Source organism: Acinonyx jubatus, chromosome D3 (assembly GCF_027475565.1).
Source record: "Acinonyx jubatus isolate Ajub_Pintada_27869175 chromosome D3, VMU_Ajub_asm_v1.0, whole genome shotgun sequence".
NCBI classification, from domain to species: Eukaryota; Metazoa; Chordata; class Mammalia; order Carnivora; family Felidae; genus Acinonyx; species Acinonyx jubatus.
Window position 1 is genome coordinate 13,817,194 of NC_069392.1, and position 25,578 is coordinate 13,842,771.

General features: G+C 49.7%; 1 protein-coding gene across 2 annotated transcripts in view; it reads right to left on the reverse strand.

Annotated features, from left to right (window-relative positions):
* The window catches only part of NOS1 (nitric oxide synthase 1), a 181,365-nt gene that overhangs the window by 56,521 nt on the left and 99,266 nt on the right, over window positions 1-25,578 (reverse strand). For both annotated transcript variants that reach the window (XM_027043812.2, XM_053205718.1), the window contains exon 3: window positions 14,398-14,524. In XM_027043812.2, coding sequence (XP_026899613.1) covers window positions 14,398-14,524 — 127 coding nt within the window. The remainder of the gene's footprint in view (window positions 1-14,397; window positions 14,525-25,578) is intronic.

Genomic DNA, 25,578 nt, shown 5'->3' on the forward strand with positions numbered 1-25,578 from the left:
TCGCCCTTCTGGGACATTACTGTCAGAGAAATGGGGATAAATTATAAGTAAACCAACACCCAAATGATAGAATATCAGTTGGTTGTAAGGGTATATATTGATGACTAAGTGGAGGAGAGAAAGGCAAGTGCAAAGGCCCTGAGGTACAGATGAGCTTGTTAAGTTCAAAGGGCCAGTGAGGAGGCCAGTGTGGCTAGAGTGTGTGAGTACGGTTAGTTCAAGGAGATGAAGTCAGAAAGGAGGCCGAATCGTCATCTCATCAGCTTGAGGGGCTCAGGATGGTGAGGAAGCTGTGAATTCCAATGAACTGGACGAAGTCCGGGAAAGAAATCACGGAGCACACTGAAGGACTGCTACTGGAAACTGGCATTCAATAAGCACTCACTATGTGCCAAGCAAAATCTTATCATGCCCATTTTACAGATGAGGAAACTGCGGCACACAGAGAGGTTAACTAAGTCGTCCAAGGTCACAAAGTTAGTAAACTGGAACCAGGAGTCAAATCCTAGCAGTCTGTCTTTCAAACCATGTCCTGAACTGCTGACTCTCCTGCCTCTTGGCCATTATGCATCACTCATTCATTCATTCATTCAACATGTGTTTATTGAGTATCTCCTATGTTCTAAGCAAGGTAGCAAGGGCCAGGCCTACAGTGACAAACTAGACAGATGTGATGTCTGCCCTCATGGAGTTCATTGTGCAAGATGGGGGTCAGGGGACGGATGACAGTTTACGAGTCATTAAAACCAGGTGCAATGGCTGCCCTAACGTGAGAAGTCGGCTGTGTACAGGGCACTGTGGAAGCCCACAGAAGGGGCACCTAACCCAGAGCATTTGGCTTCTAAGTACAAGTAGGTATTAATCCGGCAGAGAGAGAAGAGCAAGGTCTTGTGGGCAGAAGGAACAGCTTACGCAAAGGTCCTGAGGTGAGAGGCATACCACAGCCACCTTTCTGGCCAGCGGAATAGAGAAGCTCTGTGCTAAAGCGTCTGTGCCGCCATGTTGGAACCTGGGGCCCAGAGGGTAGGTGAACAGCATACTAAAGACCTCTCCAGAACCATGCAAGAGCTAGCAGAGAACTCTTAGCAGAGAAGGTGCCATGACTCCTCATCTTCCACACCTCCCTGCTGTGGCCAGATCCGGTCATCCCCAGTGATTCCCGTCTCAGGGCTGGGCATCACCATCCAACCACCTGTGCAAGCCACAGTTGGGGCCTGTCCTGGACATCATCCTCTTCATCCCCCGCAGCGAGTGCCTCCTCAGGTCCCACCATTTTAGCTTCTCCACAGCTCTAGAACCCACCGCCTCCTCTCACTTCCCACCGAACTGGCGAGCCCCCTGGCCAGGCCAACATCATCTTTCACCTGGATGAATGCAATCGCCTCCTGAGGGTCAGCCATCACTTCTTGCTGCTGGCATGAGAATCTGCTACCCTTAGGGCACCTGCCAGTGCGGTCATTGGGGTCATTGCCGCAAGCATCACTACAGTCTTGCCACCCTGGGGGCAGGAGATCCTTCTTCCCTTCACTCCCGTTCACATTTTCTGCTTGCTCAGCTCCAAGTTATTTTACTTCTGTCCCCTTGTGAGGCCACATACAAACAGCTCCATTTCCTTTGGAGGCCTGGCGAGACAGCCTCCGCACTTCTTTAAGATTCTGTCTCCGTGACTGTCTCTCCCAGCAGACACGCAGGTGACAGAAGTCACATCTTTAGCCAAGACTCTGCGGTAACAAAGTCCTCAGCATCCATGAGAACCAAAAAAAAAAAAAAAAAAAAAAAAAAATCTGATCTTGCCCATGTGGGAACACCCCGGCCACTCTCCCTAAATACTGGGCATCACTCAGCCAGGTTACAAACTCTCTGGACCATCCCTAAGGATGTTCCAGAGGCTGAGGAGTAGCTGGAATCCCAGATGGGGGATAAGAGGCGCCTTGGTGGCATTGGGGTCAGGCCTAGGACCCAGAGAGGGGGTGCGAGGGCAGACGGTGGGGAGCACAGTGAGGCGGGAGGAAGAGGCGTGGGGTGCGGCTGGTGGAGGGGGGGGGGACAGCGAGCAGCCCTCATCGGCAGGGTGTGGAAGTAGCGAGGTAACAGGCATAATGAAAAGGGCCATCTGTGGAGGCTCCACATGTGCGAGGGGTGGTCATTTCGAGCCCAGAACCTGGGGGCCCCGGGCGTGGGCCTTGCCCCGCTCCACCCTGGGCTGCGCGGAACGGCACCCCTGAAAGCAAGCATTAGGAGGCCTCTGGCGGGGCTGTTGTACTTGGGGCGTTGATGTTTTAATTAGCCAGCAGTCATATTAGATGACTCAGGAGGGGACAAATGGGGAGATTAATATAGCAGTCAGGGGCCCTGCATGGGGGATGCAAATGACTTTTCTGAGCGGGGACTGAAAGGTTCTCGCTAAAAATGCACATTAGTGGCACTTGTGAGTTATTAAGCTGGGGACAGGGCACACGCAGGCTTTGGGCTGTGGCTACGGGTGTCCTCTCTAGATTCGTGTCTGGGGTAGCCAGTGGAAGTTTTCAGGTGGCAGAAGACACGGGCTAGGTCTTGGTGGGCTCTGGGGGGGGGGGGTGCCCAGATGCTTGCCCCTAAAAACAGACAGGAGGCTCTGAACACTTAACTGACTGCGCCCTGTTTCGTTCTGCCCCCTCCCTCCTCTCTCTTCTCCAAAAAGTACATATTGAGGGGGGCGCCTGGGTGGCTCAGTCGGTTAAGCATCCGACTTCGGCTCAGGTCATGATCTCGCAGCCTGTGAGTTCGAGCCCCGCGTCGGGCTCTGTGCTGACAGCTCGGAGTCTGGAACCTGCTTCAGACTCTATGTCTCCTTCTCTCTCTGTCCCTCCCCCCACTCATGCTCTGTCTCTGTCTCCTAAAAAATAAATAAACATTTAAAAAATTAAAAAAAAATACGTATTGAGGGGTGCCTGGGTGTCTCAGTCGGTTGAGCATCAGACTCTTTGGCTCAGCTCAGGTCTTGATCTCAGGGTTATGGGTTCAAGCCCCACATTGGGCTCCACGCTGGGCATGAAGCCTACTTAAGAACAACAACAACAAAAAAATAAATACGTATCGAACACCTGTTGTGTGCCAGCGACTTGTGTTCTTGGCCCTACAGTGGTCCCCACTCTCATCCCACAACTGGGAGAAGCTTCATATGGTTGCGTGCAGAGGTTTGCAAACTGCAGCCTGGGGGCCAAACCTGATCCCCTGCACATTTTTATACAGCCCATAGCTAAGATTGATTTTCCAATTTTTAGCCTGTTGAATAAAAATATCAAAAAAAAGAGAGTAATGTTTCATGACACATACAAGGTATATGAAGTTCAAATTTCAGTGTTCATAAATAAAGTTTTATTGGCACATGGCCATACGCATTTGTTTCTATATTGTCTGTGGAGGCTTTTGTGATACAGCAACAGAGCAGGGTAGTTGTAATGGAGACCAAGATCACACAGCCCACAAAAGCCAAAAATATTTCCTACCTCTCCCTTTACAGAAAAGTCTGTGGACTCTTGATCCAAAGAATCAAATTCCAGTGGCTGAATGCTTCAGTTTATGTTACTTATGTCTCCAACTGCATTAGCAATCTCTCCCGATCATCTTTTAAAACAGCACCCCACCACTGATATTCCCTGTTCCCTTATCATGCTTTATTTTTCTTCAAGGCCCTTATCCCTGCCTGCAATTTATGAGTATATACGTTTCTGTAGGTGAATGCATACGTATCTATGTCTCTATGTCTTATACAGATAATTGGATATAGATACAGTTTTCTCTCTACCCGCTGTCCACTTAGCTCTATCTGCATATGCTACAAACACTTGAGGTCTGCGATGGACTGAACTGTGTCCCTCCTGAATTCATACGTTAAAGCCCTAACTCCCCATATGACTCTGTTAGGAGACGGGACCTTTAGGAAGTAATTAAGGTTAAAAGAGGCCATGAGAGTGGGACCTAAGCTGATAGGACTGGTGGCCTTATAAGAAGAGGAAGAGACACCTCTCTCTTTCTCTTTTTCTCTCTCAGCACACGCACAGAAAGGCAGAGGTAGGGCACAGTGAGGCGGCCGTCTGCAAGCCAAGCAGGGAGCCCTCACCCAATGTGACTGTGCCGGCATCCTGACCTCTGACTTCCAGCCTCCAGAGCTATGAGAGATAACTTTCTACATTTAAGCCCCAGAGCCTGTGGTATTTTGTGATGGTAGCCCGTGCTGATGGATGCCAGGTCTAAATGCATTTCAAAATTATAGAGCCCCTCGAAGGCTAAGCCAAAGGCTTTTGTCTTGACTTAGTAGAGAAGGGAGGGACCCTGGAAGCTGCCTGATGCAGGGGGGAGCTTATCAAAGCTCTAGTTCAGGACACATGACTGCAAGGGCTGCAGTGGGGAGAGGGTGAGGGCAGAGAGACCCACGTGCAGGTGGGAAGGCGGAACACAGCTGCAGCTGCAGGGGGGTGGGAGGAGCTGGAGATTGGGGTGCCAGCAGCAGCAAAGACAGCCTGGGGGTGTGAGAGGGTGGGAGGGCAAGGGACCAAGTCAACACGGACTCGCAGGTTCTTCGTGAGTGGGAGTATGGCGAGCCTTCTGGAACCCTCTGGAGCTTTCTAGCAGAGATTAGGGAGTAAGGAGCAGAAGAGATGGCAAGGTGGAGGGAGGGGGGATTTGAAGGCAGGAAGACAGACACGAGACATCAGAATCTGGGAGATCTAGAAATAGAGGCTAAGCACCTTGCCCTCCCCCAACTGTGGGCTGTCACAGTCAGGGGCCTCCCAGTGGGATGGGGCCAAGAGCTTGACAGCAGGGAGGGAAGCCCCTGGGAGACACAACATCTTAGGAACCATTAATGGGCTGAACTGTGTCTCTCCCATATTCATATGCTGGTGTCCTAACCCTCCAGCACCTCAGAATATGGCCTTGGGGCACCTGGGTGGCTTAGTCAGTTAAGGGTCTGACTCTAGATTTCGGCTCAGGTCATGTTCTTGCGGTTCATGAGACTAAGCCCTGCGTTGGGCTCTGTGCTGACAGTGTGGAGTTTGCTTGGGATTCTCTCTCCCTCTCTCTCCCCTGCTCATACTCTCTCTTTCTCTCAAAATAAATAAACATTAAAAAAATTAAAAGAAAAAAAAAGAATACGGCCTTATGTGGAGTCCTAAACAAGGCAATTAAATTAAAATGAGGTCATTCAGGTGGGCCCTAATCCAATATGGCCAGTGCCTTTATAAAAAGGAGAAATTTGGGGGCACCTGAGTGCCTAGTCGGTTAAGCATCTGATTTTAGCTCAGGTCATGATCTCACAGTTCATGAGTTTAAGCCCCGTGTCGGGCTCTGTGCTGACAGCTCGGAGCCTGGAGCCTGCTTCGGATTCTGTGTCTCCCCCTCTCTCTCTGCCCCTCCCCTGCTCTCTCTCCCTCTCAAAAATACATAAACTTTTAAAAAGAAGTAGGGAGGGAATTTCGAGGCACACACACACACACACACACACACACACACACACACAGAGGGAGAAGCCGTGTGAGCATCCCCAAGCCAACGAGACAGGCCTGAGGAAGATTCTCACTCGCAGCCCTCAGAAGGAAGCAACCTGCCAACACCTTGATTCCAGGAGCTCTCCAGCCTCCAGAACCGTGAGACAATACATCTTCTGTTGTTTAAACCACCCAGTTTGTCATGCTTTGTTAGAACAGCCCCGGGAACGAACCCAGCAGCTAAAGCCCAAACCTGTATGAGGCAAGTAACTTCTTACTCTGACCGTCAGCACCAGGGACAGCTTCTCCCTCCTGGGCCTGCAGCAACCCGCGGCACTTGGCTTGTCCCAAAACGAGGGCAGCATCCTGGGGCTGAGCCGGGCGTCAGGCCAGCCACCCTGGGGGGCCAGATGCCGCACGCCGTGCCCTCAGCTACAGCCTCAGGCAGCACTGTTGCAGCCTGTGGGCACCGCCTCCCCAAGGCAGCAAGTGTAACCCGGTTGTGAGCTGTGGCAGCTCAGGGGCCAGGACCACAGACCCGCAAACCAGCAGGTATGTGCCCATCTGTGCCGTGAAAAAAATTGCTGCTTCTAAAACTGAACTGGGGCACCTCGGTGGCTCAGTTGGCTAAGCGTCCAGCTTCGGTTCAGGGCACGATCTCACGGTTCGTGGGTTTGAGTCCCGCATCGGGCTCTGCTGTTAGCACAGAGCCCACTTGGGATCCTGTCTCCCTCTCTCTCTGCCTATCCTGTGCAGGTGCACTCTCTCTCTCTCAAAAATAAATAAACATTAAAAAAAAAGAAAAACTTAACCAACTGTGTTTCATACCTTGGAGTATAATTTCCTTGTAGTGTATTCAAAGCGTTATTTCTAAAGTGATTCATTCTTTATAATAAGTCCACCGAAGCTTGAAATCGTTTATTCTCTACCCCCCTCCCCCCGATTCAACAGTCCATTTTCTGTAGAGGATGATTAAAGAAAGGAGGTACTCCAGAGTCAGACCATCACAGTTTGGATCCACAGACAAGGGCCTCTGCAGATAAGGGGTCTTTATGTTATTTTGTTGAGTAGATGCTTAAAGTTGCACTGATGTCGTGAGGCAACTAAATGTTATTAGACAACTCTAAATTTGGTCCCATTACCAGACCAAAATGTATCTGTGCATTATGAATTAATTTTAATGTTTATTTTATTATTTTTGAGAGGGAGGGAGAGAGAGCACGAGTCGGGGAGGGGTAGAAAGCGAGAGGGAGACACAGAATCCGAAGCAGGTTCCAGGCTCCAAGCTGTCAGCACAGATCCCGACTCGGGATTCGAACCCACAAACTGCAAGATCATAACCTGAGCTGAAGTTGGACACTTAACCAACTGAGCCACCCAGGCGCCCCGAATTCACTTTAAAAGAAATCTTGGAATTACCTTGTGGCCTAACCCCCTTCTGCTACGTTGGCACCGTGTGCGTGTTTAAATGAGAGCATTAACTTGCTACAGGTAAATGTTTAAAATGCACAACAAGCTTGGTGATTATGTTTTGTCCTTTTTACCTTTTAAAATATCCCAGGACCCTCGGAAAATGACCTCGAAGGATCCGCTTGGAGAACTACCAGTTTCCACAAAGAGGAGGAAAAGTGACTTTGACCGAACTTGGCTTATGTGGGAAAAGAATAGGCATGCGGTTTGATGCGATGAATAAGCACACGGCGTGCTGTCACGGATTCCTGAACCAGACATCATTGTCGCACTGGAAAGCACCAGGACGGCTTGCTTTGAACATACTCACTATTAAAACAAGCAGTTAGCAAAAGACGTGGAAATTCCTGCAGGGCTGAACCCAAACCCCCATCAATTCAGGCCCCGCTTCCTGGCTCCTCCCCGGCTCTGAACACCTGGGGCAGCAGGATAGGAAGGCTGGTCTCATGGCTAAATGACCTATAAAGACCCTGAGGGTCACCAGCAGGGTGGAGGGAAACAAGGTTTGGATTTGGCTGCCCTGGGGCCTGACGAAGACTCTGCCCCACATAATTCCCAGAAGTATCTTTGTTGAGGCTGTTTTTGGCCCCTGTTTGAGGGCGTCCCTGGAACACTGGGTAACGTAACAGAGGGGGGTACTGAAGGCACTTTGGGGAAATCCAGCCTAGATGGTCTTATCCTGGTCACGAGCTGGAACCAACCAAGGGATAGCTAGTCCGATTGAGCTGGGGGCGATAATGAGTTCAGTAACAGTTTATCGCTTGCGATTTGGGCACCCTCCCACAGAGAGATTAATCTCCAAACACAGGAGTTTCCTTAAGTGCTCGGAGAGGCTTAGGGAAGGGAAGAATCCACCGGCAGCCCGATGGAGCCAGTGTCTCTGGCTAACGCCCGCCAGGCAGGTCTGCGGGGAACGTCTGAGTGTGATTCTACGAGATTCCAACTATCACGGTATAATAACTGCCATGTGTGCGTGTATGTGATGTCTGTAGCTTGTCCCGGACATGGAAGTTTCCGGAGGTCGAGGCAACTATTTGATGAAAAGACGACGCCCAGGCGGTGAACTTCTCCAGGGCAGTGATCGTGTCCCATCTCCTTCCATCGTGAGCGGCGGTCCGTGAATACCTATTAGGTGCCCGGCTGGGGCCAGGCCATTGCGCATCCAGGGGCTCACGGAATCCTCATGGTAAACCCATTTTTCAGAGGAGAAAACAGAGGCTCTGAGAGGTGCAATGGCAAGCTTCAAATTAACAGCTGACAGGCAACAGAGCTGGGCCCGCAAAGCCCCCGCCTTCCCACTGCAGACAGGCTGCTTGCAGTGTATCCTCCCAGAGCCTGGCCTCAAGCAGTGGCAGAAAGATACACACACGGCCTCGATCAACGATCGACGAGAACGACGACGGAGTCACAGAGGGAGACAGGTCCAGCTGTGTCACTCGGTGACTCCGTGGCCACTTACCTTCCCTTTCTAAGCCCCATGGGTGTCATCTGTATAAGGGGGATCGTGCTTCCTGCCCTACGTGCCTCCCGTTAGCAATATAACAATTAGCAGTAAATCTACATCTGAATCAGCAACATGAGAATTAGCCAGATGAAATGCCAGCAAAAGCAGCGATAATAATCATGCACATTTTTGGAATGCTTATTCTGCGCCGGACCTTTAAGAATTAAGAGTGGGCTCCGTGGCTTGGGTTCAAGGCCCATTTCCATCACCCACTAGTCACGTGACCTTCATCCAGCTAACCCTGTGTGCCGCAGTTTAGTTATCTGTCAGATGGGGGCGATAGAACTTCACTGAATTGGGCTGGGGGTTAACGGAGACCACGGACCCGAAGCGCCCAGCACCGTGCCTGAGGTTGCTCAGCAAATACCAGCGACTATTGCCACAGATTCTGCCATTCCACACCTCACCTCCCCACGACTGGATGAATCTGTTAGGAAACAGAGCCTCGGTGCAGGTGCGAATTTGTTCTCTGTCCAAGGTCACCAGTGGGATGAGGCCCAAACCCAGCGGACCCCAGAGCTGAGCTCTTGGCCCCGTGCTGAGGGTGGGGAGTCTGAGGGTTCCAATGGCCACACCGCACAGGGTGGTGTCGGAATCCTCATTATTGTTATTTTTGTCCTGACATCGTGAACGCGCGGTGAGTCAGGGCTGACTTAGCTTTCCCTGTGGCAGGCTGGGTTGTCATCGAGAGGCAGACAGTTCTGCTGGTTTGCCTTCATTCGGATGCAGCCGGGGTGGGGCTGGCTGCCGCCTTTCGCCTTTCGGTTTTCAGCAAAGCCAGCACCTGCTGGCCAGCTGGGGCTTGTGCCTGAGTGGAGAGGGGCCCAGACCTCCTCTGATCGTCTCAGGACTGGGGATCCGCAAACACTCCCCACATGCCTCATAATTTGGGGCTCCCCAGAGAGACTGGGATGATGCCGACGCGTACCTCATAGTAGAGAAGAGCTTCTCAACAGATTTTGACATTTTGAAAGCAGCCAGCCAGCCCCAGGTCCCCAGGGGTGAGGAAATGCCAGGCTCCGGATGTAGTACGGGCAGGGGGAGGGGGGACTGTTCGATAAAACAGTCATCTCTCTGATTACCTGATCATCTCTGTCAGCAAGAGGCTGGAGAGACAGGCAGCAGGCTGAATAAGATGGGGGGAGGGTGGCAGTGGACATCCCACCTCCCCCAGGCTCAAGACCCTCCCTCACATCTACTAAGGACTGGACAACCAATGCTTAATTAGCATCTGAAAATAGACATTCTGCCCTTAAGGCGGACACCCTTTCCCCCTTTAGGAAAGCAAACCAGGCAGGTAAGGTGCTTAATGAAAGGGAAGCTGAGGGGCACCTGGGTGGCTCAGTCTGACTTCAGCTCAGGCCAGGATCTCACAGTTTGTGAGTTCAAGCCCTGTGTCGGGCTCTGTGCTAACAGCTCAGAGCCTGGAGGCCGCTTTGGATTCTCTCTCTCTCTCTCTCTCTCTCTCTCTCAAAAATAAATAAACATTCAATTTTTTTTAATTAAAAAAAATAAGAAGGGAAGCTGAGAAGGGCTTGATTCAAATCCTGAGGTTTTGCAGGGAGAATAGACCAATGGCAGTTTCTCAAGTCACTTTCCCAGGATGGCATTTGCACTTAAGAGGGTTATTACGTAAAAGGGCCTTTAGAATGGTGTCAAAATTCAATATGTGTCCCCGCTGGTATTAACGCTAAAGACAACCTCAGAGGTTCAATAATGATCCTTAGCAAGAAAAAAAAAAAAAAAAGGCAGTGTATGAGCCACTGCTATTCCTTTTACTAGAATACCTTTTCCTACTTCCTACTAGGCAAACTCCTACATGATCTTCAAAACCCGGTTCAAATGTCCCTTCTTTAGGTAAACCTTTCCTGATACCTGCTGAGGTATTTATGTTCCCCAAGTGTTTTGTGTCCCTTTGTGTTTTAGATTAATTGCGCTGTATCTGTGTCTGTCTCCCCACATTTGTCTGCGAAGGTCTTAAGGGCAGGGAGGGCCATGTCTACTCATCTTTGCTTCTACCAGAGCTGTGCACATGGCAGGCATGGGGTGAATGTTTGGTGATGGGTAAACTGATCATTTTAATCCACCAGCACATGCCAGATACAATTAAAGATGAGAATTAGAATCACACCCAGTGTTCCAGGGACTTGGGTCTCACTGGCTATGCCCACTGCTGAACCAGACTGTTAGCAAGAGAAATAACCATTAGATACAGATTGACATTTCAGCCTCCTGAGACTGGTTTAAGAGAAGATGCTTCTGTGGCTGATTTTACTTGAATTCGGACAAAGGAGAGCATCAAGAAGGATGAAGCAGACCTCACTATTCCTTTGAGGAGCTAATAGCCTTCTGAATCAGGAAGTTCTTTCTCTTGTCTAACCGGCATCTGCCCTGCTTCACTTGGACTCTGTTGCCTTTTGCCGGGCCCCTGGGGAAGATGCGGACCAGCTATGCTTCCACTTTCTGCTGTCTATTCCTGACTCACGAAGGCAGGTAGCAGCCGGGTCTCTCTTTGTGTTATTAACAATGCCCCACAGATGCCTAAAAAAGCAGCAAATGTGGGTTACAACTGGGAGGAAGGAAGCCGATCCCAGGAGCTCCAGGTAAAGGGGCTTTGAGCAGGTAGAGAAGAGACTAAGCACATACGCCGATCTTTTAGGACAGAACGAAGAACGTTACGTTTTTCTATTAATTTGCTCAGCCTGGGAAACATTTCTCAGCACTGTGCCTATGGAGATGTCTAGCAGGAGGTAACAGGGCTGCTTCCTTTAGCTCTGGGGCTGGATTCCAATTTAACCAGATGCTTGGATCTCTGTCCCCTTCCAGCTGTATTTCTGAGAGGCATACGAACACTGAGTCTCAGACAACTGAGCCAGGATGATCTCGCTGGCCAGTGGTTTTGGGATCACGGACGACACCAAGGATTTGCTCATGATAAAGGAGTGAATGTACATCCTAACCACTGCTGGTCTGTATCCCATGCGTCCAGGGGCTCCCAAATTCTAAAACTGCCTGGCTGCCTTCATCTCAGGAAGATGCAGTCTTTTCTTCTCTCTTTAGCACCTTCTCTACTTCTCTAAGCAAAGGGAATTGCCATTTCGAGGGGGCCCTGAGACAAGGTCTCACAGCACCTCTCCCTGATGGCTACGCACTGAGCACTTGAGTCCCCCACCCAAATTCATATGTTGAAAGCTAACCCCCAGGTCGATGGTATTGGGAGGTGGGGCCTCGGGGACAGGATTCGATCACAGGGGTGGAGCCCCTATGGAGAGGATTAATGTCTTATAAAAGAGACCCCAGAGAGATGCCCCTTTGCCTTGTGAAGACACAGCGAGAAGACACCTGCCAGAAACCAGGAAGTGGGCTCTCATCAGACACTGAATTGCCTGTGCCTTGATCTGGGACTTCCCAGCCTCTGGAGCTGTGAGAAATAAATACCTGTTGTTCGTAAGCCACCCAGTTTATGGAATTCTGGAAATAAAGCAGCCTGCCTGACCTAAGACATTTGATCATTTCATCACAAAGCTCCAAAAACGGAGGTGGTCAGCGGTCCTATTAATCACTCTTGCCTTGTTCCCAACATTGAAAACCCCACTACTCAGGCTTGGCGTTCGAGGTTATGGCTTTCAAGCTGTGACTCTCTAACCGAGGTGGACAGCATAAAAGGAGATGGCTCTCGTCTTGCCACTGCCCCGATTTCGGCAGTGACTTTAAGGGTCTTTCTAGTGGGGTCAAGGCTTCCTCTGCTTTGTCTCTGTGAGTCAGATCTCGGGGGTAGTTACTGCAGACCAGCGATTATAAACTCCGATACCTGGAGGGGACAGGTAGGAAGCTAAGGTAAATCAGCAAGGCAGCCTGGCTAACTTCAAGACGGATGTATAGTAAGCATGAAAGAATATTCTTCATTGTTGTAAGACACGAAATCTTCCTCGTGTTTCCTGAAACATATAAATCTCTTGGTCTAACTCTAACCACTTATCACTTTGTGCCGCTTATCACCAAGTCATGGATGTGAAAATATTTCCCTTTCGTCCTAAGAAAATCAACAGCATTGATGTTACAAAAGGTGACAACAGACAACAGCCTTAACAAGAGGGATGTGATATGGAGTAGCGGGGATTGAGACAAACTAGGGAGTCCTTGCTCTGTCTAGAGGGACAGCTGCTGCTCAGTCCATGCAGATTATCGTCCCGTTAGAACACAGGCTTGAGGTGGTCAGATTGTCCACATTTTGTTAAGAGAAGCTGTGATTATGATATTTATATAAAATTGCAAAACACCGGCAGTAGATTCAAAGTACAGATATAAATTTCTCTTAGGACGCTAGAGTGCAGACCTAACACTTCATGTCCATAGCCTGGATCTAGCCTGAGGCTGCCTCTTTCCATCCTTTTTATTTGTCTTGGGAGGGTCTGAATTATGCCAATACCCCTTTATTGTAAGTTAAAGAGAATATAAGGAAAAATGCTAACTTTTTTGTTCATTTAATCATGAATGGAAAGTAGTCCCCTCGTGCTCACAGAGTGGCCCTGACTTTTGAGGACAGCATAGCAGAAGTCTATGATGCTGTTCATCTTCCAAGCATTCAGAGGTCACTGCAAGAGTGAGAGGAACTGGCCGGTGGGAGCACGGCTCTGACCTACCGCAGACCCGTGACATCCTTATCTTCCTGGCCAGCTATCAGCAGCTGAGGAAAGCAATCCCCACCGAGGCTCTGGAATGTCCCATCCTCCCCTGAGGCTACACAGAGAGGCTCTGGGTCGTTGCTCAGGTGAACTGGTGGTAGTGAAAGGTGCCATCCACATACATGCATCAGAAGACAGAATTTGGCAACCTGCCCTATGCTGTCCAGGGCTTGAGACAGATGGAGAGAAGAAGGTGGCCTGCTGAGTGACCTGGGCCATCTCCCGGTTCTGACCTCGCATTTGTCATTCTGGCCTATACTTTATTGCAGTGCAGAGGCTGGGTGGGAAATTCATATGCTTTAATGGGGTTCACTGGCCTGGTCCGTTAGCTACCTGAGAAGGTAACAAAAAGGCACTGCTGATCTGTGGCCAAATCTATCCGTGCTCAGAAACAGTATTGACTCAGCTGTCAAAACACATCTCCGCAAACTGGCAAAGACCAAAAAATTCGGTAATACGTTAGGTTGGCAGGGCTGTGGGGAAACCACCACTCTCCTGCTTGGCTGGTAGGTTTGGGACAATCTTACAGTGAGCAATTTCTCAATGTCTGCCAAAACCACAAATGTATGTAATGTTGGACCCAGAAATTCCACTTCTAGGAATTTATTCTATTGAAAAGTCTGTCCATGTGCCACAGCAAGGCATTTATGGGATGTCACAGCAAAATACTGGCAGTGACTGAAGTGTCCATTATGGAGGATGAGCTCAGTAAGTACGGCGGAGCCATGCGATGGAATATTATACAGCCATGAAAAAGAACCAGGACTCTCTTTGCCCACTAATGAGGACTCATCACCAAGATACGGCGGTAAGTGAAAAAAGCAAAGTGCAAAGCAACATGTATAATGTGCTCTCACTTGTGTGAAAATAATATGTGTGTGTCTTCGTCAGTCTATGCATAAAGTATTACTAAAAGGACCACAGAAATGATGACTATTGCTTGCCTCGGTGGAGGGAAACCGTGTGGCTGGGATTAGGGAAGAGAAGAAAACTTTTTACCATGTGTCTTTACCTTCTAAATTTGGAGTGCAAATGGCATGTGAGTGCCTTTCTTGGTGGAAACAGAATTACATTTGAGGTACAGCAAGATTACAAACAAAACAAAACAAAGGCAAAATCCATATCCCAGGATACACACTCCTGGCCTCAACGCCCCTCAGCCATGGTGGCTCATTTCCATCCCCACATGGCTGGCCATTTGGCATCCCTCCCCCCATCTTCACACCGGAGAAGGGCCACGGACCGCGGGTAGAGTGTGAGAGCCACTTACCTGCTCCTTCTCTGAATACGGGTTGTTGAGGACGACAGGCATGTGGCCCTTCCCCCACAGGTCACTGAAGACTCGGTCATTCTCCACGCCCAGGGGCAGTGGCTTGTGTGACTTGCCATCCATACCTCTGAAAGGCAAAGCAGGGGAAGTGAGAAAGGCGAGACATCAGGAACGACAGGCCGGTTGCCCTGCCCTCAAAGTTCCGAGTCTGTACAGAACCTCCATGGTTCACCCACGTGACTCTATGTAGAGCCAGCAAGCTGTGGGTACCCAGCGTGCCCCTCGGTAGTATCGCCAGCAACACGTGGGAAGGCAGCCCCGTCGTCAAGCACAAAGCGCACTGACATCGGCACCGATGGGTGGCGTGCACCCACCGTGTGGACATCCCTTCAGAATGACCATGACAGGGCTTTTGCTCCTCCCTCCCCATTTCAAAGACCTAGGAACGCAGAAAGCTCATCTCCTGGCAGACCCCCCTGGACAACTTAATACCCACAGATAAGATAACAAGTCCTGGGGTCCAGGGTGATAAGTTATCTCAGTGCTGAATAAACACGGATAATAAGGCGAATGATACCAGCCCAAGAGAAACAGAAATGATTCTGAAAATGAGGGGAACAGAGCAAAAAAATAAAATACCATTAAGAATGATAGCTAGTGTCTATTGAGCACGTATTGTGTGTCAAGCACTTTACAAATGTTTTAATTTAATCCTCATGACAACTCTGTGAGGTGAGTGTGAATATTAACCACCATTTTATAGACGGTGTAAGTGAGACAAAGGCTAAGATGCTCAAGGTCACAGTTTTTCCGCCCACTCTTCACACCCGTTCTGAAGTGGGGGCTTTCATTATTACCATCCATCAGCATCATTATCATTACCACCACTCCTGTCACCATCATCATCACCACCATCACCACCATCACCATCATCACCACCACCACCATCATCACCATCATCACCACCCCCACTATCATCACCATCATCATCACCATCACCATTACCATCATCACCATCACGACTGCATCATCACCACCATCACCACCACCATCATCACCACCATCGTCATCACCACCATTATCATCATCACCACCATCACCACTACCATCATCACCATCACCATCATCACCATCATCACTACCACCACCCTCACCATCATCATCATCATCACCATCATCACCATCACGATTGCATCATCACCACCATCACCACCACCATCACCACCATCACCATCATCACCATCATCATCACCACCACCCTCACCATCACCACCATCATTACCATCATCATCACCATCATCACCATCACAATTGCATCATCACCACCATCATCAATACCACGATTGCATCATCACCATGACCACCACTGCCACCATCACCACCATTATCACTACCACCATCACTATCACCACCATCACCATCACCACTACCATCACCACCATCATCACCATCACGATTGCATCATCACCACCATCACCACCACCATCATCACCATCATCATCATCATCACCATCATGATTGCATCATCACCATGACCACCACTGCCACCATCAACCACCATCACCACCATCACCACCATCACCACCATCACCAACATCACTATCATCATCACCATCACCACCATCATTACTGCCATCACCATGGCCATCATCACCATCACCACCATCATCACCATCCAAACTTCCATTGTTACCACCATCACTACCACCATGATCACCACCACCATCTTCCTCATCCAACTTCTCCTCATGCATAACCATTATCGCTATCACCATTGCCATAATCAATGTCATCATTACTATCATCACCTTCATTACATCATAATACTCACCATCATCACCATCATTACCAGCATCACCAACCTCCTCCATCATCACCGTCATTAGCATCTTCATTACTATAATCATAATCCTCAGAATCTTCCTAAGATCAGGAAACTGAGGCTCAGAGAGGTTAAAACACTAGCCTAAGTCACACAGCCAGGGATGATGGAGTTGGGATTCAAACCCAGACTGGTTCCTGACTCAAAAGGCTGGCTTCTTAACAGCAAAGTTTTCCTGGCTCTCTGTTCTTGAACTCAGATTCAGGGGGAGACTATCTTAGCTAGTTTCCACAGCCTGGTCATCCTCTAAGAAGGAGAGAAGTCATGGCTGAGATGGGACTGACTTTGCCTCAAAATCCAGACCTCCTGACCATCCCTCACCTCTTTCTCTCTCCAGGCGCTGCCCCCCTGCTTCCTGACAACTGGCTTCTTTTGAACTTGCCCGTCCACTTTTACTCTGATTATAGCATCTGTCTGTGGCTTACTCTGGAGCCCCTCTTGGTTTTGGTCCCAGGTGTGGAAGCTGTTACCTAGCCCTTTGTTCTACATTCCCAGCTTTGGGGACTTAGAATCCTGGTTCTGTAATTTCCCCCAACCTCTAGTCTGGCGCTGACAGTCATTTGGGGTCAATCGGAAGCCAGGGCTCAAGCCCTCTGGCTGCTCACTCGGGGCCATCCAGACCTCTCCTCCTCACAATGTTCCAAAAGTCCTGGTGGCCTGCGTCAGAGCCACTTTGACTCTTCTAGTCAGAGAGGTCTGCAATTGTCAGAGGGAACATTCTGTTTTACCCTCTTTAAAAATGTCACCAAAACACACGGGGAGTGGTTCTTGATTACAGACATTTCACAAGTCAACGGCTCACCTACATGGTGATAAACAGAGAAATTGTCTGTTGAGAGGGCTGCTCTAAATGTCACTCTGCTCCCTCTCAGCTCTGAAAGTCCTGATCCCATGATACCACATGACTATAAGTGGCGATTTCGTGGAGAAGAGAGGTTAGCATTGTTGGAGCATGTGTAACATACCAGGTGCTTGCACAGATGTTACTTCATTTTATCCCAACAGACAACAAAAGCCCTATTTTACAGATGCAAAAACTGAGCCTGGAAAGGTCATGTAAGTTTCCCGAGTTCCCACAGTAAGACAAAGAAGGGCTGGGATTTGAAACTAGGTCTGAATAATGTTTGGCCCAGATCCTTCCTTTTTTAAAACAGAGACAGGAAAAACTAGTTACTCTAAGCCAGAGGCTAAGGAGCAAGTAATGCAACATCTCTTGCTGAATGAGGCCAATTTGCAAGAATTAAACAGGCAACAATCACCTAAGCAACTCCAAAATGGCTTGTCTTGTGTGAATTTTCAGGGAGAGCTACTTCTGCGTTGCAGTCCCCCCTTTGTAAAAAGCCTTTAACACCTCTGTTTAAAGAATGCATTTGAAGTGTTTTGTCAACAACAAACTTATTTAAGAGTCCTGTGCGAGGAGCAGGGGAAGCATATTTTTAATATGGGACCAGAGGGAACATCCGGGTTGAACTATTTTGTTTCCATTCACCCAGGAGCAAAAACAGAAGTACATGTCAGTATTTCCCAACTCTCAGTCTGACAGTGATAACCAGGTCTGAGGGAAATATCTGGCTTATTGCTGCAAATTTGCTCACCCTGGGATCTAGCTGCTTGATGGGGTTCGTACAGGCAGGGTAGTTTGCTGGTTAAGAGCATGGGCTATGGGTTGGGTAGCACTGGGTTCAACTCTTGGCTTTGCTGGCTATAAGCTGTGCAACTTTGGATACTCACACTTTCGAATTCTCCATTTATTCATCTCTAAAATAGGGTTAATAATACCTTGCTCATGGGATTGCTGCAAAGGTTAAATAAGGTAAAGCTTACAGCCCTTAGCTGTGTGGTACATACTGGTGGTTGCTCTTACTGCTAATGTATGGGATCATCAGACAGAAACAGAAAAAGGGAAATGCTAGTTCTCTATGAAACAGTTAAGGGGCACCTGGGTATGTTGGTTGGTTCAGTGTCTGACTCTTGATTTTGGCTCGGGTCATGATTCTAGACTTGTGGGATTGAACCCCACATCGGGCCCCATGCTGAGTGTGGAGCCTGCTTGTGATTCTCATTCTCTCTCTCTCTCCCTCTGCCCCTCCACCGCACTCATGCGCTCTCTCTCTTTCTGAGATAATAATAACAAAAAAGATTCCTCTAAGCAAGCACGGTCTAGTAGAACTTTCTGTGATGAGAGGAACATCCTACGTCTATGTTGTCCAGTTTTATATAGCCACTGGTCACATGTGGCAATTGAATACTTGAAATGTGCCTATGGTCACTGAGAAACTGAATCTAAATGTTACCTAACTTTCATCATGTTTAAGTAGCCAAATGTAGCTGGTGGTTGTAGCACTGGACATATTGGTTATAGCAGTGAGCATCCCTCAAAGCCTAACGTCCCTCAACACTGGGGAATGGACGCACGTAGCTCTTAGCCAAGAAGGGCACATTCCCTGGGGGTTGGGAGGCACAGACAGAGATACCCAGACCCTTTCTAAGCTGTTCACAGAGCACAGGACTTTGGGAATTCTCTGCTTCCATTCTAGATTCCCAACTTCCATTATTCTCAGTCCTGATCTCCACTCTCCCCTCTTCCCGAGGAGCACTGTTGTCCACTCCTACCTTTATACTTGCCGTCCCCGGGATGCCCTTTCATCTTCCCTCTGCCAGGAACCAACTCCTACTCAACCTTCAACACCCACTTCACACTCTTCCTCTCCTGGGGGTTAAATGAAGTCATGCATGTAAGATGCCTAACACATAGTCAGAACTAACTAAACATGTGCATCTTCATTGACAACTAAGGAAACTGAAGCTCAGAGAGATTAGGTAACTTGTCAAAGGTCACAGCACCAATGAGCAGTGGAGAAAGCCTGAAAGTCAGGTGGTTCCTTCTTGCTGTTGTGCTGGCTGAGAATCACTGAGAACAGGGATTAAGAGGGTAGCAGAGGGGCTACTTGGTTGAACCTCATACTTTTGAAGAACTTCAAATTTAGGTATTGATTTTTCCTTCCAAATGAAGTAGGGGTGTTGAATGTTTTTATCTGTTGAATGAGATTTTCGTAACTTTAATGCATCATTTCTTTCTTTCTTTCTTTCTTTCCTTATTTTTTTCAACGTTTATTTATTTTTGGGACAGAGAGAGACAGAGCATGAATGGGGGAGGGGCAGAGAGAGAGGGAGACACAGAATCTGAAGCAGGCTCCAGGCTCCGAGCCATCAGCACAGAGCCCGACGCAGGGCTCGAACTCACGGACCGCGAGATCGCGACCTGAGCTGAAGTCGGAGGCTCAACCGACTGAGCCACCCAGGCGCCCCGACACGTATCTTTATTTTATTTAATTTTTTTTTAAATTTTTTTTTCAACATTTTTTATTTATTTTTGGGACAGAGAGAGACAGAGCATGAACGGGGGAGGGGCAGAGAGAGAGGGAGACACAGAACCGGAAGCAGGCTCCAGGCTCTGAGCCGTCAGCCCAGAGCCTGACGCGGGGCTCGAACTCCCGGACCGCGAGATCGCGACCTGAGCTGAAGTCGGAGGCTCAACCGACTGAGCCACCCAGGCGCCCCGACACGTATCTTTATTTTATTTAATTTTTTATTTAATTTTTTTTTCAACATTTTTTATTTATTTTTGGGACAGAGAGAGACAGAGCATGAACGGGGGAGGGGCAGAGAGAGAGGGAGACACAGACTCGGAAACAGGCTCCAGGCTCCGAGCCATCAGCCCGGAGCCCGACGCGGGGCTCGAACTCCCGGACCGCGAGATCGTGACCTGGCTGAAGTTGGACGCTTAACTGACTGCGCCACCCAGGCGCCCCTCATTTCTTCATTTAAATAAATATACTGGGAGTCCATAGGTGGAGGTGGATGGGGACTGTTTTGACTTCTTAGAAGCCAGGATGGTGACTTTCCTTTGCCATACTCATGAGTGTGGGTCCTTCCAGCTGCCTGGAGTGGTCTCAGTTTAGATCAGGGTTTCTCAAACTAGAACTATTGATATTTGGGGGGCTGGGTAATTCTTTGTTGTGGGGGGCTGTCCTGTTCCTTGTAGGATGTCTAGCAGCGTTCTCTAGGGGGTCTCTACCCATTAGATGCCAGTAGCACTCCTTCCCTTTCCACAGTCCCTCCCAGTTGTGACAATCCAAAATCTCTCCAGACATTGCCCAATGTCCCTTTGGGGAGGAAACCAAATGTACTCCTCCTTATTGAGAAGCACTGGCTTGGGTGTGGCTGAGGACCCCGATCTCATGCTTCCCACTCCTTCCCTTCCTTGTTCTATACCCATCCCATCTCTGTGTCTACAAGCCTTTATTTACCAGTTGTCCCTTGTTCCCAGATGGGATTGAAGAGACTGTCTTCACTAAGTGGCTTTTATCTCCTCTCAGGTGTCCTTAGCCCTCTGGAAAGGCCATCCTCCAGTGGGCTTGCATTCTAGGTGGACCAGTAACCCCAGAGCCATCATGCCATCATGTTTGGCATTTCTCATTTCAGAGTGCATCAGTATCAACTGTTAAAACTCTCCTGAACTCGCCCTTTGGAGAGTCTGGGTCCCCAGGGAACCCTGGAACCTGCATTGTCAAAAGCACCCCACATGGTTCACAGACCTCCTTGAAGACCCACCTTCCTGGGAGGGCTCTGGGCCTGACTCTTGGCTGTGAACAGCAAGGCGCCCTCCTGGTCAGAAATATCAACATCCCCCAATCTCCCTCTCTTCTTTCCCCCCATAAAACCAGGCATGGAAGTCTAACTCCCACTTGGCAAGCATCTTCTATGCTTTCTGGCAAGGACTAAACTAAAGCTCCTTTTCCTCCACTTTGCTAGCTAGACAATCATACCCAAGCCAACAGTCAGTCTGGCATCTCTAGACCTTCTAAGAACCTTTGGCAAATCCTTCCAACTGGGGGGCTTCCTGGGGGCCAGGCCTCGGACTCTCACACAGGGGTTGGGCTCAACTCCACAGGAAGTTGGCACATGTGTTGATCAGCCCAGTGCTGACCACCAACCAACCCCAAGTATCCAGGATGGGGAGCAGGAGGGCCAAGCCTGTGTGCAGGGCACAGTCTGGAAGTGGGGGCCACCTGCTCTGGCCCAACCGGGCAAGGAGGCTGCTGCATCTCTCCACAGACACCACACTATTCCCTGACCACCCCCCTTCTCGCCCACCCCCCCTCCACCTGGCTGTGGATGCTGGGAGCTAAGTTAAAACAGGAGGACTTGAGGGCTCTGGAAAATGAATCTGGGGTCTCTGCAAAGCTTTGTTCTAGAGCTCTTCGTGCTGGGGTGGGGGAAGGTTGTGAGAGAGAAAAGTATGCTCTTGAGAGCTGGAATTTTACCGCAATCCTCTAGCTGAGAAGTGAGGTGAGGGCCTCTGGGCTCAGCAGCAATCACGACTGTAATTGCTCACATCACAAATGCTGGGCAGGATCCTCAACCTCCAGTGTTTGCAGCGTCTGGGCTGAGCAGATTGGCTGGTTTTGGATCCTGGGCCACTGGAGAGCCCATGCCAGCTCCCGCACGGCTCCTGAGGCTGGTTGTCTCCCCACAATAGAGACTTGGTCCTAATAGCTCTTCCGATGCTCTCTTTATTTTTGAGAGGCTGGAAATCAGGTTTAATGTGAAACCTCTTGATTTCTCTGTTTTGCCACGAAATCGCTTTTTCAGAAAACTCTGCAGGCCCAATAAAACTCGAGGGAGATCTGAGTGTGACCCTCGATCCCCAGTTTGTGACCTCTGACCTAAAGGGGTGTTTGAGTGCCTCTCCCTGGAGTGATGGTCTGGGGAGGTCGAATGGAGCAGTGAACCTTCCAGGTGGGTTTGACAGCAGGTGGACCGGTAAGTTGCTTGGCCTGTGATGAGCGTGCCCACCATTGACCTTCAGGAGGACCCTGAATGGTAGTTCTGGAAGGAATCTTAGGGCTCATCTGGCCCACATGCTACTTTTACACATGGGGAAACCGAGGCCCAGAGAGGTCAAGGGGCTTTCCTAAAATATGTAGCTAATGATGGCAAAGGGGGGTCTAGAAGGAAGGACACTGAGCCCAGTCCAATGAGACCTCATAGTAATGGCCAGTCCAGGGTCTGGCCACAGAATTGCTCAGTAGGGCTTGTTGGATGGGGGTGGGGGGCTGAAAATGGCCCCCAAAGACATCAAATCCTAATCCCCAGAACCCACATATGTTACCTTATATGGAAAGAGGGTCTTTACAGGGGTGATGAAGTTAAGGATCTTGAAATTGGGGAGATCATCTTGGATGGGCCATTAACTATAATGGCCGTAAGGATGCCATCACATGTGTCCTTATGAGAAGGAAGCAGAGGGAGTTCTGCCATGGAAGACAAAGGCCATGAGACTCCAGAAGCAAGATGCTAATGCTGGAAGGGGCAGGCAGGGGCCCCAGCCAAGAAAGGCAAGGAATGCAGCTCTAGAAGCTGGAAAAGGTAAGGAAACAGATTTGCCCCTAGAGCCTCCAGATGTAAGATCTCCAGAGCTGTAAGAGAATAAATGTATACTGTTTCAAGCCACCACATTTGTGGTCATTTGTTACGACTGCAAAGGGAAATGGATACAATAAATATTTGGTGGCAGGGGCAGGGATGGCTTGGGCTGTGTGTGTGTGTGTGTGTGTGTGTGTGTGTGTGTATGGGTATGCGCGCCCAGCTCTCTCTTCCTACTCACTACACTCACGTCCCACAGACCTTCTTTCCGTTCCTTGAACATCTCAACCTTGTTCCTGCCTCAGGGCCTTTGCTCCTGCTGTACCTTCTGCCAGGAACGCCCTTCCCTAGATTTCACATGGTTCATACCTTCTGGCCTCAGTATAAATGTTACCTCTTCAGGGAGGCCTTCTCTGACCCTCTGATCTAGTTTTTTTTTTTCCCAACCCCAAGCCATATTTCTTCAAATCACCATTTCATTTCTTTTATAGCATGTGTCACTATCTAACATGATTGCCTGAGAGCCTGAGTCTATCTGTTTATCATTCATTTCTTGTCTGTGACTCCATAATGGCAGAGGCTCATCAGTGGATCCCCAGTTCCAAGGACAGTATCTGGGGCAGAAAAGATGCTCCGTGAATATTTGCTGAATGAAAGATGGTGAGAAGCTCCCCTTCCTTGCACACAATCTGGGGATGAATGGGTGGCTGCGTGGGCTCATTCCATAGCTCCTCCTCAGAATGAGGGGCTGGGTGCCACTTGACAAGATGGCGGGGACACAGATAGGAGAGAGTGCAAAGTAAGAGTAATAGCTCTATAACCAGGACTTCTCTCCCCTCCCCAGGAAACGACGGACTGGGGAAGCCCCTTATGTTCACATGGTTAAGGTGAGAATGAAAACTTGCACTGAGGTTCAGTGTGAAGGCAGTCATTGGAGTCAATGCCAACGGACTGATTCAAAGTCATAAGACATGTCAAGTGCAGTCACAGAGGAGACCCTCTATTGCAGACAGTCCTGGAATCAGTGGTGTCATTGGTTGGTCTGAGGTCAGTTCTCCTGGGGTGCTATCTTGCGTGGAGGGCACTTCAGTTTCCCTTCCAGACTGAGAAAATACCCCAAGTCCTCAGAAACTTGATGGCTAGCGGTCAAGTGCACTGTGGCCAACAGTGTAATCTATGTTAGTGGAGGCCAAGAGCATGGGCCTGGGGTCAAGTCCTGGCTCTGTCATTTGCTGGCTCTGTGAGCTGGGACATGTGACTGTGCCTCTCTGAGCCTTGGCTTGCTTACTAGGAAAATGGGGTGCTACGAGGAGCAAATGAGGTAACTGATGTAAAGACCTTAGTGTGCGGCCAGGCCCCCTGGAGGGCTCAGTACAGCTTGATTAGTATGTTGGTCATAAAACAGAGGCTTGTCACAGGAGACCTCCTCTCCCCAGTTAAGCTCATTCTCTAGGATCGAAACTGACTTCTGAGCCTCCAGCCACCTCTTCTCGCCCGGTTTCGTGTCAACTGTAGCCACCCACCATGAGATTTCTAGCAGAACCAAGATGAGCACTCCTGTGGCCAGGGCTGTGTGACTCTGGGCAAATTGCCCCACCTTTCTGAGCGTCAGTTTCCTTGCCGATAAGGCGGCCCAAACCATACAGCCTACTTAGGAAGCAGGGCTGAATTCACCCAAGCTCTGAAGAGATGGCTATTATGAAGGTTCTCTGTAAGTAACCGAGTGCCCTGCGAGTGGAGAAGTCATCAGAACGCAGGGCGAGGCTGACCGGCTGGTCCAGATGGATGCTGGACCAGGGACCTTGGCCTCTTTAGAACCCTCCTTCAGGGCAGCAATCTGAACAACCTGGATATCCTCTGACACGCAGCATTTTAAAGTGACCGTTCCCAAGTGCCGAAGGTCCCAGAAGCCCCCAGATTTCCCTTCCTTACGGTCCCCGCACACTGCCACCACCTGCCGGGCCCACCTTCCCCCTGGGATCAAGGGTGAGACTGTGTCTAGACTAAACATCGCTTCTCTCCCCAACGGAGGGCCAGCATTCCCAAACAACAGGACTAGGGACGCCCCGTGAGGGCAAGGAGTTAGATGAAGCAGGTGAATAGGTCCGCGTCCAAGAGGAAAGACGGAAGGAAGGAAATGAGGCCAAGAGAGCAGGAGAGTCAAGGGCACTGCTGAGAACCAGGGACAGCCCCAGCCTCTGCTTGGCCCCCAGAAGCCACAGCCTGCTGGCTGTGACCCGGATGTGGGGCTCCAGGCCTGGTAGGCAGCCGGCCTCACTGGGCATCCAGAATCCAGGCTGCCAGCTCTGACCCCCACCCCAAAAAGCAGCCTGGATGGGGAAGCCACTGGAAGGCTGAGTAATTTCCAGGCAGCCACGTGCTCCAAGGGGCTGGAATCCTCCCCAGCCCGCCAAGCCCGGAGAGTGACGTTGAAGACCCTTCTGTCTCTGGGCTTGCATTTCCTGACTTGGGGACGCTGACACTTAACAAGGCTCTTATTCCTGTCACCTAGTTTGGTGATTTCTGAGGGCACTTTTGGTTTTTCCAATGATGGTGAGGGTCCCTGGCATCACGGTGGAAAGGAGGTGGCATTGGGGATGGTCCAGGGGCAAACCCACACAAGGAAGAAGGGTCCTGCCTGCCATGCGACCTTAGCACATCAACCAAGATGAAAAGCAAGCTTAAACTTCTGAGTCAAGACCCCGATTCAGTCTTACGCTAAAACATGGCTTAAAAATACACTCAGTTTTCCATGCATGCAACCATTGGGAAAAGACAGGACATCATTTCATTGGGAGTCTGTCACCATTTCGGAAGATCACATCACCAAAGAGACACCGCTGGTGGCATCTGAGTGGCCAAAACAATAC